This window comes from Sporisorium graminicola, chromosome SGRAM_10 (genome assembly GCF_005498985.1).
Source record: "Sporisorium graminicola strain CBS 10092 chromosome SGRAM_10, whole genome shotgun sequence".
Lineage (NCBI taxonomy): Eukaryota > Fungi > Basidiomycota > Ustilaginomycetes > Ustilaginales > Ustilaginaceae > Sporisorium > Sporisorium graminicola.
This window is the reverse complement of record NC_043720.1, coordinates 258,221-276,707: the sequence shown is the minus strand read 5'-3', so window position 1 is coordinate 276,707 and position 18,487 is coordinate 258,221. Positions and strand designations below refer to the sequence as shown.

General features: G+C 57.0%; 4 protein-coding genes across 4 annotated transcripts; 3 read left to right on the top strand and 1 right to left on the bottom strand.

The window, feature by feature from the left end:
• Window positions 1–1,080: 1,080 nt before the first annotated feature.
• Window positions 1,081–2,202, top strand: EX895_001154 (uncharacterized protein; the record flags this gene model as incomplete). Its single annotated transcript, XM_029881754.1, has 2 exons — window positions 1,081–1,491; window positions 1,615–2,202. The coding sequence occupies 2 exons, from the start codon at window positions 1,081–1,083 to the stop codon at window positions 2,200–2,202; spliced, it is 999 nt and encodes a 332-aa protein (XP_029741842.1).
• Window positions 2,203–4,841: 2,639 nt separating this feature from the next.
• Window positions 4,842–8,183, top strand: EX895_001153 (uncharacterized protein; the record flags this gene model as incomplete). Its single annotated transcript, XM_029881753.1, has 1 exon — window positions 4,842–8,183. The coding sequence occupies one exon, from the start codon at window positions 4,842–4,844 to the stop codon at window positions 8,181–8,183; it is 3,342 nt and encodes a 1,113-aa protein (XP_029741841.1).
• Window positions 8,184–8,726: 543 nt separating this feature from the next.
• EX895_001152 (uncharacterized protein) lies at window positions 8,727–10,253 on the bottom strand (the record flags this gene model as incomplete). Its single annotated transcript, XM_029881752.1, has 1 exon — window positions 8,727–10,253. One exon carries the CDS (start codon window positions 10,251–10,253, stop codon window positions 8,727–8,729), a length of 1,527 nt encoding a protein of 508 aa, XP_029741840.1.
• Window positions 10,254–14,609: 4,356 nt separating this feature from the next.
• On the top strand, window positions 14,610–17,648 carry EX895_001151 (uncharacterized protein; the record flags this gene model as incomplete). Its single annotated transcript, XM_029881751.1, has 1 exon — window positions 14,610–17,648. One exon carries the CDS (start codon window positions 14,610–14,612, stop codon window positions 17,646–17,648), a length of 3,039 nt encoding a protein of 1,012 aa, XP_029741839.1.
• Window positions 17,649–18,487: the final 839 nt, after the last annotated feature.

The window sequence follows — 18,487 nt, the reverse complement described above, 5'->3', positions numbered from 1 at the left end:
TAGGCGAACATTGCTATGTTTTGCTGTCCTGTGTGCTTGAGATGCAACGACCCAGAATCATAGAAGGGCGCTCTTAAGTCTGGCTTGCCACGACGCCAAGCTGACCGCCGTTTGCCGAGACAGAAAGAGCCCTTGTTTGTCTGTGTCATGCTGGACACGAAGTGAGTAGCTCGCTGGCTTGAGATCAGGTGCCCGGTGGCCGATCTGGATGCTGCGAGCCTCGTGTTAATCGAAGGGTCGCGATCAAAGAGTGATCAACCATAAACAAGATTCTCATAGCGCTGCCAAGTTTGGTGCATCGTTGCTTGTTGATACAGCACCGAGCAGTAGTGGAACTGACCACGGCCACGTCCTACTCTGAGCGAGTCAGTGACCACCGGCACCATTTTTAGCGCGAGCGAGCCTTTGCGCCGGCCAAAGTAGTCTGACGTTCTTTTGTTTCCCGTGGGCAAAGCATAGCGGAGACGGGGACGGAAACGTGACACGAACTGGCTGGCACTGAATCAATCGATTTGACAGCTGCAGCTTCCTCCAACCTTCCACCTCAGCAGGCGTCGAATTTGGGTTTGAAACCCAAACTAACCAGGCGCAGGCGAAGGCGAGGGACTAGCGACTCTGAGTTGGGCGCAAGAGCTAAGAGTCGAGAAAATGAACGAATTCAAGTCCAAGGAGGTCTGTGTGTCTGTCGCTTGCTCTCTGCTGCATGCCAGGCAAGGGATTATGCGTGGCACGATGTCATTTCCCGCCATCTGTGGTGTGTTTTGCCAACTAGCGTCCTTCCTTGCCTTTCCTCCTTCCTCCTCTTCGCTCGTCGATACCCGCTTCTTGTCGAACTCCATCCTTGTTGCTGCGTCTTGTATAAAAGGTACGTCCAGATCCCGCCCTTCCTTCCCTCCTTGTACCTCACTCGACTCTCTCGCCGCTGCTACTGCTTTTCGGCGCCAATCCTGCAAACTGGCTCTCCACTGTCTCTGGTTATCTCGACGACGGAAAAGCGCATTCTCTTGCTGTCCAGCAGACTATCCCGCCTCACCAGCGTCAACACCTTTGCCTCTGCTTTTTCTTTAAACTGACACTTCAATGGCGGCTCGTCTCACTTTCGGTCCTCAAGACGCTTCTTCTTCCTTTTCTTCTTCGGCGCCATCGTCGTCGAACTCTTTTGCACGCTTCAACGCAAACGCTTCCAGTTCATACCCCAGCATGGCTTCGTACGGCTCTTCCCCTTACGCTTCGACGAGCTCGAGCTCGCCATCCGAGTCGCCGCTCGACAAGGTGCGCGAGTACACGTCCAAGGTCGAGGATCTGATTGACCAGTACACGCAACCCATCAAGCCGCATCTTCCCGCGCTCGGTCGATTCCTCATCGTCGTCACTTTCCTCGAGGATGCGCTTCGAATCGTAACGCAGTGGTCGGATCAAAAGTACTACTTGCAACGTCATCGTGGTTTCCCTTGGGGCATCAGCCACCTTTTCCTCCTTGCCAACGTGCTTGTAAGTCCCAAAGGCCAGCCCACAGTGGCTCCGGTGGAAACGGTGCTTGAATACGCGGAACCACACTGACTTCTGATTCTTCTGCTCTTTCGTTGCTCAACCCACTTTTGGTGTTGGTCGCAGGTCATGTGTGCTGCCTCTGCAACCGTCATCATGCGCAAATACCCCGAGATCTCGGTGGGCGCTCTGTTCGGTGTCGTGGTGGCGCAAGGCTTCGGATACGGACTCATCTTTGATCTCAACTTTTTCCTGCGCAACCTGTCGGTGGTCGGTGGCCTGCTCATGGTGCTCTCGGACAGCCTGTCGACCAAGAAGAACATCTTTGCTGGCTTGCCGAGCCTGAGCGAGACGGACCGCAAGATCTACTTCCAGCTGGCAGGCCGTGTGCTGCTCATCTTCCTGTTTATCGGTTTCATCATTCAGGGCGAGTGGTCGTTGGCACGCGTGCTCGTGTCGGTGCTGGGCCTGGGCGCTTGCGTCATGGTGGTGGTCGGCTTCAAGGCTCGATGGAGCGCCAGCTTCCTGGTGCTCATCCTCAGCGTGTTTAACCTGTTTGTCAACAACTTTTGGACGGTGCACTCGGCGCACCCTTCGCGCGACTTTTTGCGCTACGACTTTTTCCAGACGCTCTCGATCGTCGGCGGTCTGCTGCTGCTTGTCAACATGGGACCTGGTGGTCTTTCCGTTGACGAGCGCAAGAAGGTCACCTAAGCTGGTGGAGACGGCGCGCGCGATAATGCGTGAGACACCGCTTCTCAAATGCGATAAGCAACCTACTGGACTTGATCCGCGAGCAGGCAGCAATGTGCTCAACACTCTCCTTTTTTTTCCTCTTCTCTTTCGTGTCTTGCTCATGATACGATAAAATGACGTACCCCGCACACTCGAATAAGTTGTGCGCCTCCGCAACGACACGCAATAATCATCGCCTCGAAGCTGCTATGGCTGTGCTCCGACTGACTGCGAGATGGTTCTGTGCAAGTGTTCGTGTGAGCCGTATAGCGAGCGTGTGAAGGGTTAAGTGTGCACGTAGCAGTCAGGAAGCAGGTCTTCTTTTCGTGCGGTAAATCCCTACGCAGTAGATTTTTGGTACCCCTTTTTTGGTACCATTTTATCTTACAGCTGAGTATATTTTTGGCACGCAACGACGAAGACCGCTTCAGACTGGACATGCCTCTTCGCCTAACTGCGACAACGGAGGTATTAGTTGACATCATTTTGACTTTCGTCCGGCACCGCCCCATCTCACGAAGTTGCGTTGCAGGAAGCAGGATCAAGAGCAACACGAGCAGGCGTCGCTTCCTGTCGAGGCTCGCCAAGCAGGAGAGAGCGTGGCTGGCGTCGCCGTCTGTCGATTGCGAGGGACGGGCAAGCGTCACTCATCGAGCCCTCGACCCAAGAAACGCTCTCAAAGTTCAGCACAGTGGCGAGACGTGATAGGGTTCATCCACGAAAAAAGACACCGTCCTCGCGTCTGCTTCCACTCTCTCTCTCTCTCTCGCGCGCGCTCGCTCGCTCTCTGACCTCGATCGGATCCTCTGATGATGCTGCTCGAATGGAGAGCCGTGGCTTGGAATTCGAGCTCAGACTCGATGCGCGAGAAAGAGGGAGAGAGAGGCGCAGGCTAGGTCATCGGATCGGAAAATTGGAAGCGGGCCGTTGTGGCTGCTGTGGCTACGGAACGCATCGCGTCTGCACAATGAGAACAAGAGTCTCACAGCTGACTGAGAAAGTAGTGGACCAGCTATGATGGAATCTCGCCTTGGCAGCAGCAGCAGCACTCAGCATCGCTTTAGCACGCGCCTTGCGGGCCCATGTGCCCGAATGGTAAATTCAACCCCGCCTTTTTTTTTCGCTGCATTTCCATGCAAGTTGGTCACCAAGGGTCCTCTGCTCTGAGGCCTGCACCGCCCGCACCGCATTTACTTGACAACCACTCGCATTCCGCCCGGCTTCGCTTGGAGCAATGAGTTGAGGCGGACGGGTCAAGCACGGTGTCAGCGAGACTGCGGGACAGTACAGTCGAACACATTAGCGAGAAGAGAACTCGAACTGGAAAGAACAATGACGGTCTAAGATGATGACGATGATGAAGGTGAGGGTGGGGGCAAGGCGTGGCGCAGATGTCGAAACTTCGAGATGTCCATCCATGCGCAGAGAACAATGGAGTTGGCGTGCAGCCGGTCCGTCTGGTGTAAGAGAGAGAGAGAGAGAGAGTGTGTGTGTCCGCATGGCTTGGAGTGTATCTGTCTTGCTGCATGCTTCGATGCTCTTCGAACCTGTTCAGAGTTGCACGTTCGGAAGCTGAGTTTCAGTCTCAGCCTGTCATACGGAGCGTCGGTTGCCATGAGACGAGAGGTGCGTTTGCTCTGTGAGCTGCTGCACGCTCGGAACAGACGCTCGGCTGTGCTTTTGCATATTTAATCAATGCTCCCATCGACACCTCCCCATCCTCACTCAGCACCACCTCCAGGTCACATCATACCCGCGCAACTCGACATCCACGTCTCCGCTTTCCTCTCTCTCCCTCTCCCTCTGTCTCGCGCGCGCCTCAAGTTACGAAGTAGTGAAAACTTCTTCGAAACTGCAGAGTCAGCTCTATTAGCTTTGCCGAGACACTGCTCTTGACTCGGTACCACCAGCTCTGATCTCCCTTTGCCGCCTTTGTCCGAAATCACAAATCATCGTCGACTGTTCACGTTGTCACGCTTGCCCTGCGCCAAGTGGATTGAGATCATCCCGCAGCTCCCTTTTCCTGCTCGACTACAATCCGACTGCAATCCGACGCAACCGGCTCATCCGATTCGGTATCATTCACACATCTTGGCCGTGTTGCCGAGCCTTCGATCCTTGTGGACTCCTGTACAGTCAGACCGGGCGTGATCACTTCCATTTTGGCTTCAGTCATCCCAGCTCGATTCACGCCTTTACGATTCGCTTTGGCGTAGTATCGTCCAGTTGATCGCTGGCACTTCCTTCTCTTCACCAACTCGACCTCTCTCGACTTTCTCCAATTCGACCTCAAAAAGAGAAGAGGGGCGCTCGACACAGATCTCCTCTGACACGCAGCTTCTCCGTTTCCACCACCACCACCACCACCACCACCACCGTCTCTTAGCAGACTCCGACCTCATAAAAAACTGCCTTGCCTTCAGCACAACACGAAGCTCGAGCATCTCTCTTCTCTTAAGACCTGGGCGAGTACTGAAGCGGACGTCCCAGTCATGGCCGTTCCCCTCTCCGTTCCTAGCTATACTCCAACTACTCGATCGACTTTGGAAGGTCGCTCGCCCTTCTCTCCAGTTCACCTGGGACTTCATTCGCCCTTCTCGTCGTGTTCTTCCATCGCCATGTCTCCCCAACTCGGCCACAGCTGCGCGCTCACCATCCTCAAGGGAGACGCCGAGCACCCGATCAACGCACATGCCCCCATCCATCAAAAATTGCATCCTTCCAAAGCCCCAACCTCTCCCTCGCAACCATCACGCTTCGCCACTTCCTTCTCGAACCTGCGATCCGCATCTCAAGCAGCAGCATCTTCTGGGTTCGACTCAAGCGTCAACGTCCATGCCGTCTCGGACTACGGCATCCTTCTCCCCTTCCTCGATCGACCGAGCGAAGTCAAGGAGCTGCTTTTCGATATCAAGGCAAATGAACTTCTCATGATCAGACTCTGCAGTGTCTTTGGTGGCGATCCGAACCAACCCATGCAGCGTGGCAAGGACGAGCGATGGGACGAGATGCTCGAGCTGCTCGTCGAGCTCGACCGTCCTCTGCTCGATGACGAGGACTGGCTCGCACGACTCGAGTCGCTCGTTATGGAGCGATCCCCTTCGCTTTGGGCGCAGCTCGCACGCTGCTTAGGTGCAGACGGCCTCTCGTTTCACCCTCTTGCTCAGCCAAGCTCTTCGCGTTTCGACAGCTGGGCGTTGCCTTCGCGCTTTGCCGACCCCAGTCGCGGCATTGACAGCCCGCTCTCGCCACCCTCTGCTGCGTCCAGCGACCTTGATCACGATGAGCACGTCGACCGAGCTCTAGCAGTCAACGTTGAGCCATTGAGTGCGCTTCCGGGCTCCTACTCGGAGCAGCCAGCGGGCAAGCTGCAGAGGTCGTCTCTGCGCGAAGCGACTTCGCCGGCAGCTCAGTCATCTCTGCTGCTGCCCCCCGAGTCGACCGCAGGAGGTCACGCATTTGAGATCACCAGTACCAGCCCAACTTCGCCGGGCGAGGTGTTTGCAATGTCAGCCGGAGCTGACGACTCTGCCCTGACGAATTCGCTCGAAGACATCATGGAAGAGCCCCATTCGTCGGCGCAGGCGCCAACAGAAGCTCCTCGCAGAGCACGGTCGCACTCTGGCAAGTTTGCGGGACTGCGCATCTCGGCTCTCACCTCTTCGAGTCCGGGCATCTCTCGACGTACCTCGATCGCTTCCGAGTCGAGTCTGGCAGGTCTCAGGGACCAATCAAGCTCGCCTCTTCCTACCGGCGCCATGTCTCCTCCAGGCCTGGCTCCTCCGAGTCCTGAAGCTTTGCCTTCTCGCGCAGACACGACCACCACCTCGTTCTCCAGGCACCGACGCCTCAGCACCATGATGGTCCAGAATCAACCTACACAACAAGAACCACTGCACGGACGCGATTCTAAGAGTCTGGATCTCGGTCGTGGCCTGTCACCAAAAGCATCAGCCGGGCGACGTCAGCGTGGTGTCAGCGAGGCCTCGCCCCAACTTGACTCATCCTTCCATCTGCAGCGACCTCGTCGTCGTACCGAGAGCTTTGCGCGGTCCTTTGCCGAGTTGACGTCTCCCACCGAGCATCTCCAGCAGCTGAGAGCCGACCACGCCAAGGGAGAAGCAGATCGTTTGGCCGAGAGGACCCGTCGCATCAGCTTGGAGACCCAGGGTCAAGACCATGCCTTTTCGCCTTCAGCAGCTCCCGCGGACGCTTTGGGCTTGCATGCGTACGCTGCGAGTTCCGACTTGCTCGAGCCTGTCTCGGCCTCGTCCCCAAGCAGCGGCAAGAGCAGACGTGCTCCGATCGGCCGCAGACGCGTTGGGAGTATCGGCAGTAGGGCTGCCTTCAGCTGTACAAGCCCTGTGTCGCCTCCGATCCCAGGTCTGATGCCGGATGGTCGAACTCGCCATCCATCCGGCAGCTACGGCTCGCGCGACCTGAATGAATCCATTGCAGCCTTCCGAGCCACGATGGGTCTGTCAACCTCGCCTTCACCCAGCGAGCGAGACTTTGCGGAGACCGGGGACACCAAGTCGGATGCGGGCAAGTCTAGTGACTCGACCACACGTAAGCGCAAGGGCTCAGACGATGCTGAGGTGTACAAGCCTACCTCGAGGACCGCCGATACTGTGGAAGCCAAGGTCTCTCGCATGGGTTTCCACACCACCACTACTACCGGCACCAGCGCCACTGAGGAGCACCAGGCCCAATTCCAAAAGCCCAAACACATGCAGGAGCTTGAGAACCGCGGCCAGGTCAGCAGCACCTCGGGCAGCGGGTTGGCGCTTGGAGGTGGCTTCTCGCTCGCCAAGTCCGGCGCCAACTTCCGCCGTCAGAGTCATGACGCGATGTCGCTCCCACAGAGCAGCTGGCGTTCGAGCTTCAGCCGACGCGACGCAACGCGCAGCACCCGAGGCGGCGAGCCGTACTCGCTTCGCTCGCCGCCTGCCGTGCAGCGGCGACCCGGCGGCTTTGTTTCGCTAGCGCAGGAATACGAACGTGCTAGACAGGGACGCCGCTCGAGCGATGTCGCCTTTTCGATTAACAGCAATGCTGTGGCGAGCTCGCCTTCCAGTAGCATCACTAGCTTTGACAACAGCGGCGGCGGCGAGGAAAGGCCTCGTTCGTCACGACGAAGCTCGGACGAGTCGATGCCGCCGCGTTTGGAACTGTCGCTCGCAAGGGAGGGTGAGTCGGGCGGCAAGTCTAAGCAAAAGTCGACCCCTAATATCGTGAAGGGTGATCCGACGCCCAAAGCTGGACATGTAGGCGGCGGTATTACCCCGAGGGCCTCGTTCGGTGCTTCGGCAGCCCATCTCGGGGGTGGTTCGCAGGGGTATCCGTTCCCAAACTTGCTTCATCGGATGACCGCGCCTGCAGCCAACGAGGGGGATGCGGTGGATTCGTCGGCTCAGGCCCAGCGACGTTCGCTTGCACCCGCGACGCCACTGAGCCCGCTTCAAGCCTGCCGCACGCGCTTAACCCCCTCCCCCGGCGTCTCGTCCACAAGCAGCAGTGGTAGCATCAGCAGCAGCCCGCGTTCGCCCAGCATCGTTTTCCCCATCTCGCCAAATCCGTCGATCTCCCGCGCCCAGGAATTTAAGAAGGTGCTCGACACACCCCAATGCCAAGAAGCATTCGTGCACATCCGTCGCGTCGCCGGAGTGGAGACGGCAGATCTGATATGCAAGCTCATCACCAGCACCGAGCGTGTAGATATGCACGACGAGGGGTTGCTGGAAGAGGTCGCTCATCGTCTGGGTTTGGTGGATCATGAACGTGCCCAGCAGCTGGGGGGACACGAGGCCGAGGTTGCGGATATCGTGCTGGCTGAGCCGGGGTACGAGGGGCGCTGGGAGGCTTTTGCGGGGCTGTGTAGAGCTTTGGGGGTGGGCGAGTATGAGTTGGGCATGGCGAGGAAGAGGTGCGGTCCTGCGATTGACACTTGTCGTCCGTGAAGCACGCCTGACCCATGCATCTCACCAATCCGCAGCACTTCGCTAGGCCTCTGCGGCTGAAGAACTCGCACCACCTCGTCACCCCACTCGATTTACTAAAGCCGCGAAGGATGGATCGTCCTTTCCCGAACCCCATCTCATCCTTGCATTCACGCACGACAAGGAGGATGGGTGTTCACTCTATACTCGACTTACATGTCGGCCCAGCGCTGATCCGTCGCTGTTCCAAATTGATTCCTAGTTGCATTTCACACGCACTGTAGCCATACTTGCCCTACTGTCGTACTCCTACTGCACATCATTTGCACTGTCGCATCGCCACAAGCACCAAAAAGCATACGTTAACGTTACACGCACTGTTATTTCTCGAGCTCGTACTTTTGCACTGCATTTCCATTGTCCGGATTTTCTTCCCACGATCTGTCTGCAATGCACACCTCGGTTTCTGCCACACAGCGCGATCGACAAGTGGTGAAAGTTCGAACTGAAAGCGACTGCATTGAGGAGATAAAAAAAGGGGGGGGGGGGCGCGGGGCGCATCGACTAGGCGTCGAAGCCGGCGACGTCGAGTAGCGTGGCGGTGACGACTTTGGCGATGCTTGCGAGCTGCTGGACGTCGTAGCCGGTCCTGTTGGTCACGTCGCCCGAGTTGTGGTACATGGGGTCGGCGATCGGCCCGTTGCGCTCAAACACCCATGTCGCGGGGAAGCCGTTCTCCCAGAAGCTCTGGTGGTCTGAACAGCACGCTGGCGTATAACCCTGTTCGAGCTCTGGCGCGTAGATGTCGGCGATCCTCCACACGTGCTGCGTGGCGCTGTTGGTGACAAACTTGTCCGGAAACGCGATCTGCAGCGCTTCGCCCGGTTTGCGGTAGGCGAGCATGTCCATCTGCAGCGCGAGCTTGATGTGCGACGATTCGAGCGTGCGCAGGTGGGTTGCGTAGTGCTGCGAACCCACCAGGCCCTGCTCCTCACCCGAGAACGCGACGAGCTGGATTGGCGACGCAAAGGCGAGCTGCGACGAGCCGAGGGAGCGCGCGATGGCGAGCAACGCGGCGGTGCCCGACCCATCGTCGTCCCCACCGGGCGCCGTGGTCGACCCGAACGTCCCGCGCGAATCGTAGTGCGCCGACACTACCACCTCACCCTCTTCATTACCGGCAGCAGCAACAGCAGGGATGTGACATACGATGTTGGGCGCAAAGTAAGGCGAGTACTCGAAATAGTCGCAGCTCGACCCGTTGAGAGGCGCTAGCGACTGTTCAAGCTGCTGCTTGATCCACGCTCCCGCCAAGCGAGCGCCGTACGTCGCACTGTGTCGACTGTACCACTTGCCCGGATCGCGCGGTTGCGGATCCTCTGCTGTCAAGATGCGCAGGTCCTTGACGATGCGTGCTGGGTTCAACGCGCTAGACGAGGCGATCTTGGCCACGACGCTATTGTACTTGGGCTTCTTGAACGTCGGTTCGGGCTTTTCGATGTCGTCGTCACCCAAGGTGGCTATGGGACGGAAGAAGAGGCGCTCGAGGCGCGTGTCAAACGTCGCGTGCATGTCGATCGTCGAGAGGGATCGATCGGTGACTGCGACGAGGAGCGAGGAGTCGTGCGCGCTGAGGATCTGCGGAGCTGATTGAGGCGCGATCGAAAGCTGGAACGCCATCTGCCCGGAGGCTACCTCAGCTGTAGATTCTTGCAGCTGCACGGAAAGAGCTTCAAGGGCACGCTCCTTCCAACTGCTACCTCGGACGCTTCCGACAACATCTGTTTCCATGGCTTCCTGCTTGAACATCACCACTTCCGCCGGCCCGGTCTGCAGCGCATTCACAGCCTGCGCGCAAGCCGCATCAGATGGTGATCGAAAGAGGAACGCTACATCAGCGCCGTCGTGAAACTTGGCTACCTCGGTTGCGCAACCCTGAACGTTGAGCGCAGACGCATCCGATTTCCAGTAGGTCCATGCTTGAGGCGAAGACGACGCAGCTGCGGGTGCGGCAACGGCCGGTGATGCTGTCGTTGCAAATGTCAGCACAGCGGCCAAGAGCACGCTGTTGATCTTCTTGAGATCGTGCATGCTGCGATGATTGCTTCAGTATCCGTAGTTGGTACGGTTTAGAGATGAAGGAGCTGAGTTCGGCGCAAGGTGTTGGTCCGGCGGCGAGAGAAAAAACGTCGAGGGTCCGAGCGCGGTTGATCCAATTTTACAGAATGTTACAGCATAGAACTGAACATGTTCGAAGAAATGCTTCCGTTGTCATCGCTTGCCACAGCCCGAACGAAGAGCACCTCGAACCAAAAACGGCTTGATTGACAATAGCATCAAGCACTGCTATCACGAGATCGTTCCAGAAAGACTGCAGGTATAGATCATGCGGTGCTGATGAGCGTCATCGTTGGTTCTGCGTGGCGTGGGACCAAGACATAGCGGCGGCAGTTACGAGTTTCATGCAAAACCTTGTCGTGTGCGTGAGTTGGTTCGCCATCTTCCATGAAAAAGGTGTAGGTGTTTGCGCCAAGCACGCAGCACCGGATGTTGGATGCCGAGTCTACAGGATGAGCGGCCCTTGACCGACGTCCTGAGAGACGGCAAGAGCCCAATTTTGTGAGCCGGCAGCACGGCAAGGCGTGATAAGCGAGCTTCGCCCGAGGCGTGGCTAGCTAGGATGATGAAGCTTTTCTCCAGCATGACACCACCTCGAGGCAAAAGCGATAAAGCCTTGCTGTCCATCAAAGCCGTTGAGCCGCTCCCGCTCTCGCATTAGCGTATCTCGGGTGTGGCAACGCTTGGCCTTCGATTGGGACTCCGCATGTCCGATGCTGAAGCGATACTGTTCTGCCATCATTCTCACAGCTCTGAAGGGCGGATGCGTGTCTGATTATCGGCATTTCCCCGCGTTTCTCACGATCTTGAATGCTCCTGCAGGAAGGTACTATCTAGAAGAGAGAGAGACTGGGTGGCGCTTCAACACGAATAGGCGTGCGCGCAGATACGAGGGCCAGCAGGCAACTAAGACGGGGGCGGCGAAAGTTCCGATGAGACACACACACACACACATTCCCTCGAGCAACAGTCTTCTTCTCCGCGCAACAGCTAAGGCGGATACGCAATACTGTAGCGAGAAGGGGCAAGCTCTCGGTTCTGGTATCGCAAACGATAAACGCGAAGATGTTGTCGCAGATTCGAGGCGAGGTACTCGGAATACGGATATACTGGGTAAAGTGTCGCAAGCGAGATGGAAAACAACAGGAAGAAGACAAGGCACCTGACAACACGAAACATGGCGATGGTGGCTGGGGTGGAATCGAATCGCCTAGCGAGGTCGCTTTTTAAGCGAGCTAGCAAATCAGGAAAGGAAGTTGTCCGAGATCTTCTTGTTCGACCCTTAGGCCAACTTGGCAGCTCTCGCATCAGACGCCCGCCCTTGGCCACCGGGATTCTCGCCGTTGCTGTTCTCTCGACTGATAAGATCGCCAAAGCGGCAAGCAATGGATAGAGCATAGTCGACTCATCGACCCAGATGTCGAAAGGACGTTTGGTTGAAAGGCGGGGTCGACGTTGTGATACGTAGTTAGAAGGGACGAGAAGCACGAGTTCAGTCTCCGGAGAACTCCGAGAAGGCGCGCCAATTTCGCTCTCTCTCTTTCCCCCCAACCGGTAAGTAATAGCCGGCATCCTGCCCGGCACCCGTCTCCCGCTTCCTGTTCCAGCCTGCCAAACAACGATCTGTTGCAACAGCGATGGTCAACGAGACATCACGTCAATGCCGCATACTCTTGTCGATCATCTCTACGGGAAGCAACGAGCACGCAACAGAGCGCAAGCATCTGAATCTGAGAGTGACGCTCCTGGAGTGGGGAGCAAAGCCACAGCCAGACCCCGCTCGCCTAGATCGTGTCACTCACACCCTGTTGGTGTTGTCTCGCCTAGCCAGCTGGGAACAGAAACAAAATTGCGCTAGAGAAGCCACGTTGCGGAATAGTCAGGTATTTGTACCGATGTGGGTGACACTGCTTGACAGGAAGACGCTCTTGCAAGGTGCGAGTGCGGCTGCCAAGAGCAGCTCGGCTGTTGGCGTGTGTCTGGAGATGGACCATGCCAGCACTATCGCCTGCTCGTTCTGCCCCCCCTCTTCGCTACTTGCTACAGTGATGTACATACATGTCAGTTGGCAAGTCCCTAGATGCAGACTAGGCGACTCGGGGACCCTTGTGTCGAGTGCATCCGAAGCAAAGTAAGCGGACTTGCGCCGACTGCTGGCCGACTGCTGGCAGCAAGAGAAAGAGCCACCAAAATGCAGGATCTCCTTTGCAGTGTGGTTACCAGACTTGTTACCAGACTCCTTGAAGCAACCAATCACAACGCGTGCTTGCTTTCTGCAGGGTCAGCCAAGCTGCTTTGGATGAAGCTTTAAAAGATTTCTTTTTCCGTTGGCCCTCTTTGATTGACCGATGCGATGCAAAGACAGGTCTAGCGATATCGCATCGCGGTTCGAATCATTTCACCTAGTTGCGCTGTGATTGGCGCTCCGACCGTTTGGGTTCAAAGTGGACAATCTCGCAGCCGTAAAACAGCACATCGTCGTCGTTCAGCCGTGTGGCTCCGCTATCTCAGCAGCCTCAGCTCGTCTCTTCTACAAGTCATAGTATAGATCACCGCAGGTTCTGCCCGGTGGTACGGGCGCTCACAAATAAAGAGAACAAGGAAAAAGGAACCTGTAGAAGCCGCTTGAGTGGGTGCGAGGGATGAACGCTTTCCTTTTCTTCTGATGCAGTGGCGAGCCGGCTGGCTGCAATGCAATATCTCGACAGCTTATCGGCCCCACCTCGCAAGGTGTTGCGTTGCGCGTTACGCGTGGCAATCTGGCAGAATCTCGCCTTCTGTTTCGCTCTCTCGGTCTCACCGCCGTTCTCGCCGATAGAAGACGATCAACAGTGGAAGCTATCCCAATTCACCTGTTGCCATCAACGAAACGAGATACAGTCGGTGGGGCATGAAAGGCAATCAACCAATCCTCTCTGAAGAGGCGATGGCAAGGAGACAGAAGCTCGCGAGTCACTCGGCGCTGTCTGTTCATGGTTTCAATTTGGGTCTGGGTCTCATCGTCGTGCATGAGTTGCGTGATTTTTCGTTATCAACTCGTTGAATTTTCCCGTTACAAAGGCCTTTTTTCTTTTATGTATTATTAATAATTGTCAGAAGGAGGTCACAAGGCCCATGGCGTATCGGTAAACCCTATCAAATCGAAACAAGAGAAAAAAATCAATCACCAAAAAAAAGGAGGGTTGTTTCACTCGTGAGGCCAAGTGCATGGTTCCTGCCTCAGTCCAGTCCAAAACAGTAACCGGTTTCAGAGGCAGAGAGACCTTGAGACACAAAGCCCAGTCCCAGTCCCAAGGATTTCCGTATCTTTGGGCTGTGAACTGTATTTCTTCCCCGTCCTTTTCTTTGGTTCATGTAGCTCTCGTGGCTCGTGTCGTCTGCTGCTGCCCTGCTGCCCTTTCGGGACTTGAAATTCTACTGGGAACTTGTTCTTGCCGCTTTGACTTATCTCTCCCTCCCTCCCTCTCTCTCCTTCGCTCTGCTGTACTGTATGTCTCTGTCTGTGTCTCTGTCCCTGTTGCTGCAGCGGACCTCAGGCGCGACTGCAGTCCGGCTTTGGTAGACTCAGAGACAGGCCCGGCTGTCGGTCGCTCTATCACGCCTTGTCAAATCTGTCGTGCTCTCTTTCTCTCGTTCTCTCTTTGGCGTTGCGCCTCTCTGTCTCTCTCTCTCTGTCTCTCTTCCGTCCCTGCTCTCGCCGCGCTACCTGCTATCTTCGTATCTTCTCGCCGTCGTGGGTCTCTCTCGTTCCATCGCTGGCCGCGTCTTCTCCCTATCTCACATCCTCCTAATCCTTCTTACCTTACCCTTTCTTCTAAGTCCCCTCAAACTCACCTTTACGACCGTCTCATCACCATCTTTGACGTCGATCTCCACCCTTCACCTTCGACCTCACTCAACCAAAAGCATATCGTGTCCAGACGAGACGCGAACATCATCCTAGACCTTCCAAAGCGCCCCTTGTAGATCTACCGCCGATTCTCGACCTCGACACACGTCAATCGACCTTCGGTTCCTTTTCTCCTCGACATCTTTCATTGCTTGTCGTACGAACATTGAGCCGGTCTTACGCTTGCCTCTCGTCTGCTTGCACCCGAATCGCTCTTGTGTCCCACGTCTTCTTTCAGAGACTACACAATACAGTCTTGGCGGCCAGGTCTCTCATGACGCACGCTTCTCTGTTGTTGTAGAAGGATCACGGTATAGAACAGAGCAACTACATCCACTCTGTCTCCACACATTTCGTTGCCTCTATACCACCTCACCCTAGGCAACATCTTCTTGTCCCCGACGTAGACTACCACCACCGTAATCCTTGTCGATCTCAACATGGGTTTCATCAAAGCAGAAGCACAGCCCAGCTTCGGCTCCGGTCCCATCCACATCGACCCCAACGAGCCTCAGGCCGGCCAGTTCGCCTTTCTCCCTTACAGCAACTCCGGCTTCGACAACGTCCACCCCAGCGACCTCAACAAACCAGGTACCAGCGATGGTCGTTCCAAAGTGGCTCGCGCCTGCACAGAGTGCAAGTCGCGCAAGATGCGCTGCGATGGCGGCCTCCCCTTTTGTGGCCGTTGCATCACTCACAGCCGCACAAAGTCGTGTGCCTACGTCGACCCGCCCAAGCGCTCGCCCATCACTCGACAATACGTCAGTTCCTTGGAGGCTCAGCTCGACGAAGCCAAAAGGAAGATCGCCGAGCTTCAGTCCACTACTGCAAGCAACACCGCCAAGACTGTCTCTGAAAAGCCATTAGCTCCTCCCGCCACACCTGCTCGTCGCCACACCACCCATCCCTACATGCAGAACCGCTCCTTGACCGGCGAAGACACTGCCCCTGCCTGCGGCTTTGCCCACGTCAAGCATTCGTCGTCCCCTTCAAAGAAGCGTGCTCGCTCTGCCACCACCAGCTTTGACGATGACTTCGTCGTCGACAACGACTTTGACTATACTCATGCTGATCATCATCACGCCGACGGCGCCGGCGCCCATACTTCGTCCAAGCCTTGCCAGGACGTCGATGCTCTCGGCGGAGGCAACTTCGTCAGCCTCACCAGCTGCAACGCCGCACTTCACATCGCCTCACAGTTGAGTCTAGCCAGGGAGCCCGGCGCCAAACTCGACCTCTCGACCAGCCCCACGCTTGCCAGCCACGAGGCCAAGTCCTTCTCCTCCAAGGTGGGCGGCATTGACATTTCTTGTGAGGGCCTTGCTCGTGCTTCCTCGTGTTTGGCCTCGTCCTCGCTGCACAATGCTGCTACCTTGCCTGACAATGTCGACTTTGGTAACTGGGACTCAGAGAGCCAGCGCTTCGCTGCCGAACTCCTCGAGTCGTTCTTCGAGTTCCACCTCCCTTCCTACCCCATCCTCCATCCCGCCACCTTCCGGGCCCAGCTTCAAGGCACAATCTGCCCTCCTCAGTCGGCTGCTTGGCCCATGCTCGTCAACATGGTCTTTGCCCTCGGCGCCCTCGAGCGCAGGGCTTCTGCGGAAGAGGCTGATCACGACACGCTCTTCTACGAGCGTGCCAAGAAGCTCTGCAACGCCGTCCTCTTTGACAAAGCCGAGATCATCTCGGTACAGGCACTTACCTTGATGGCCAACTATTGCCAGAAGAAGAACCACTTTGCCAGTGCCTGGATGGTGCTCGGCAGCGCGCTACGCATGGCCATCTCGATGGGTCTCCACTCCGAGTCTGCACTGCAAGCGCGCGACATGCCCGCCTTTGATCGTGAGTTTGGCCGTCGCCTATGGTACACGCTCTTCACCATGGAGGCCGACACGTGTGTCAGCATGGCTCGTCCCAACGGCCTGCTTGCTATCAACGCTGATGCAGCCCCACCCCAGAACATTGACGAGACCGCCATGTCACCCACCGCCGGCGAGCTGCCCGCGGAGGTGTCCGAGGCTACCCTCAGCTCAACGCTCGCCGCGCACGCCAAGTTCGCCTCTGAGGTCAGCATGCCGCTCCAGGCTCGACTGATGCGCGGTCCCAATCCTTCGATTGAGGAGGTGCGCGCCTTTGACCGCAAGACAGAAGAGTTCGTCGATAGCCTCCCCGACTACATGGACGAAGGCTACTCTGGCCCGCGTCCGGCATCGTTCTCGGTGGCTTCGGCGCGACTGCGTTGGAGGTGCAACAACTTCCGCATGGTCATGTTCCGACCCTTCCTGCTCTCGAATGCTGTCGCCGCTGCCGCTGCTCGGTCTCGAGGTGAAAACCGACCAGCACTTCGCCCTGCGGTGAAACAGGCCATTGCGCTGTGCCGAACTATGGCGAGCAAGAACATCCGCTCCATCTCGAACTTCTGGGACTCGCACCCGCACAATCAGGCCATGGCGTGGCACGCTATCTACTTCCTCACCCAGAGCGCGCTCGTGCCGCTCGTCTCGCTTCTCGACGAGCCCAGCGGCGACGAGGCACGCGAGTGCGCGAGTTTGCTGCAGACGTGTGTGCGCTTGCTCGTCGACATGGGCCGCATCACGCCCATCGGCGCCAAATGCAAGGATGCCATCGAGAAGCTGGCGGGAGATCTGCTACTTCGCAATGCCGAGGACTACGACGACGACAGCGAGTCGATGCTCTTGTCCAAGTGGATGTCCGAGGCCAACGCATCCGCGTCTGGCTCGACGGCAGAGGTCGATCCGCTCATGTGGTCGTCGCACCTCATCGCCTCCGGCAGCACCGCTTCGGACGACACTGGATTCGGTGGCGTCGTGGCTCATCATACTGGGCCTTCGCTGACCATGTCACTCGACAGTGCCTCCTCGGACGGTATGTCGGCTGCGTTCGAATTTGCTCGAGGCATGGATACTTCACCCGGCGACCATCGCTCGTCGATCACCAACTCGATCGATGCTTGGGCGGCGACCGCCACCGCACGCCCCTCGACGGCATCGCAGTGGTCGGAGAATGGCTCGTCGAGCTTGCCTGATCGCGAGTTCCTCAATCGCGAACGCATCGGCCACTGGTTTGGCTTGCAGGCTTCGCACGCCGAGGCGAACCGTCACGATGCTGCTGCTGCGTCGATGCTGGGCACGTCGGAGCCCAGCTCGAGCCATGGCGGTGCGCCACCCATGACGGCTTCAGCGGCCGGGTTCGGGGTGGCAGCACAGCCGCCTCACCAGCAGGCCCACGGTGGACTTGATTGGCAGCAGGCGACAGCAGCAGCACCTCCCAGCAATTGGTGGACTGTTCAGTATCGCCAGCCAGAGACTTCGCCATCGACGGGCTTCATGTTTAGCCCAGAAGTGCACCACAACTCGCACGGTGCGAGCCACCAGGAGCACGGCGCTTTCGCACCGCTGAGCCACATGCAGTCTCAAGGACACGCACAACCATCGCATCCCCAGCAGCACTTTTTTTAAGATGACGTCTTTGACGCCTCTTTCACCTCACTACTATCCTCGACTCTGACCGTCATTGAACGATTGACGTCGAGGGTTCAGTTTATACCCCATCCCCACTCAAAAGCTGACGAGCCTTCCAGTCGGCACTGCCACTGCTCTCCTCTTCTTCTGGTGCGTTTTGTTATTTTTGCCCGGTATTGTCATGGCCTGCCTGCTTTCCAACCCGCTTCTTGTTCTTCGTCAGGCCACGTTGTATCTTATATTTATATCCCCCACTCTCTGTCATATGTCCGCTGTTCAGTCCAATCGTATAGTGTCGGATTCTTTTTTCATTACTCTTGGCTTGATTAAGCGAGTGTCGAGACTGTCGTTATGAGAGGGAGGAGGCTCGTCTGAAACCGAAGCGTTTGGTTGTGGAGCGGATCAACTTTTGAACAGGTTCGCGGCGACGTTGCGTTTTTGAACAGCGCCGTTCATTGCTAAAAGCTCTCTTCGGCCGCTTCAACGCCGCCAATCACTTTCAGCAATCAGCCCAAACGCATGGAACAGCGGGGACAACGAACAATGCTTTGTCGGTTCTGCAAGAAAAGCCCCGTTTGGCGTGCATGCATGCACTGAGGATGTCGAGGAAAAGGCCGGTGGTTGGGCTGATTGGGGCTCGAGCCGAGGATTGGATTTGTTTGCTTTCAAATCGGCCGTTTAGTCAAAATGCAATTCCGCGCCAAGAAGTTTGCTTTCCGACGGCCTCAGTACGTACGCATACGCCGCACGCGCGCATCGTTCGAAGTGTCAGTGTCACACACACACGCTCACACACACACACACACACGCTCACACGCTCACACGCTCACACAGAC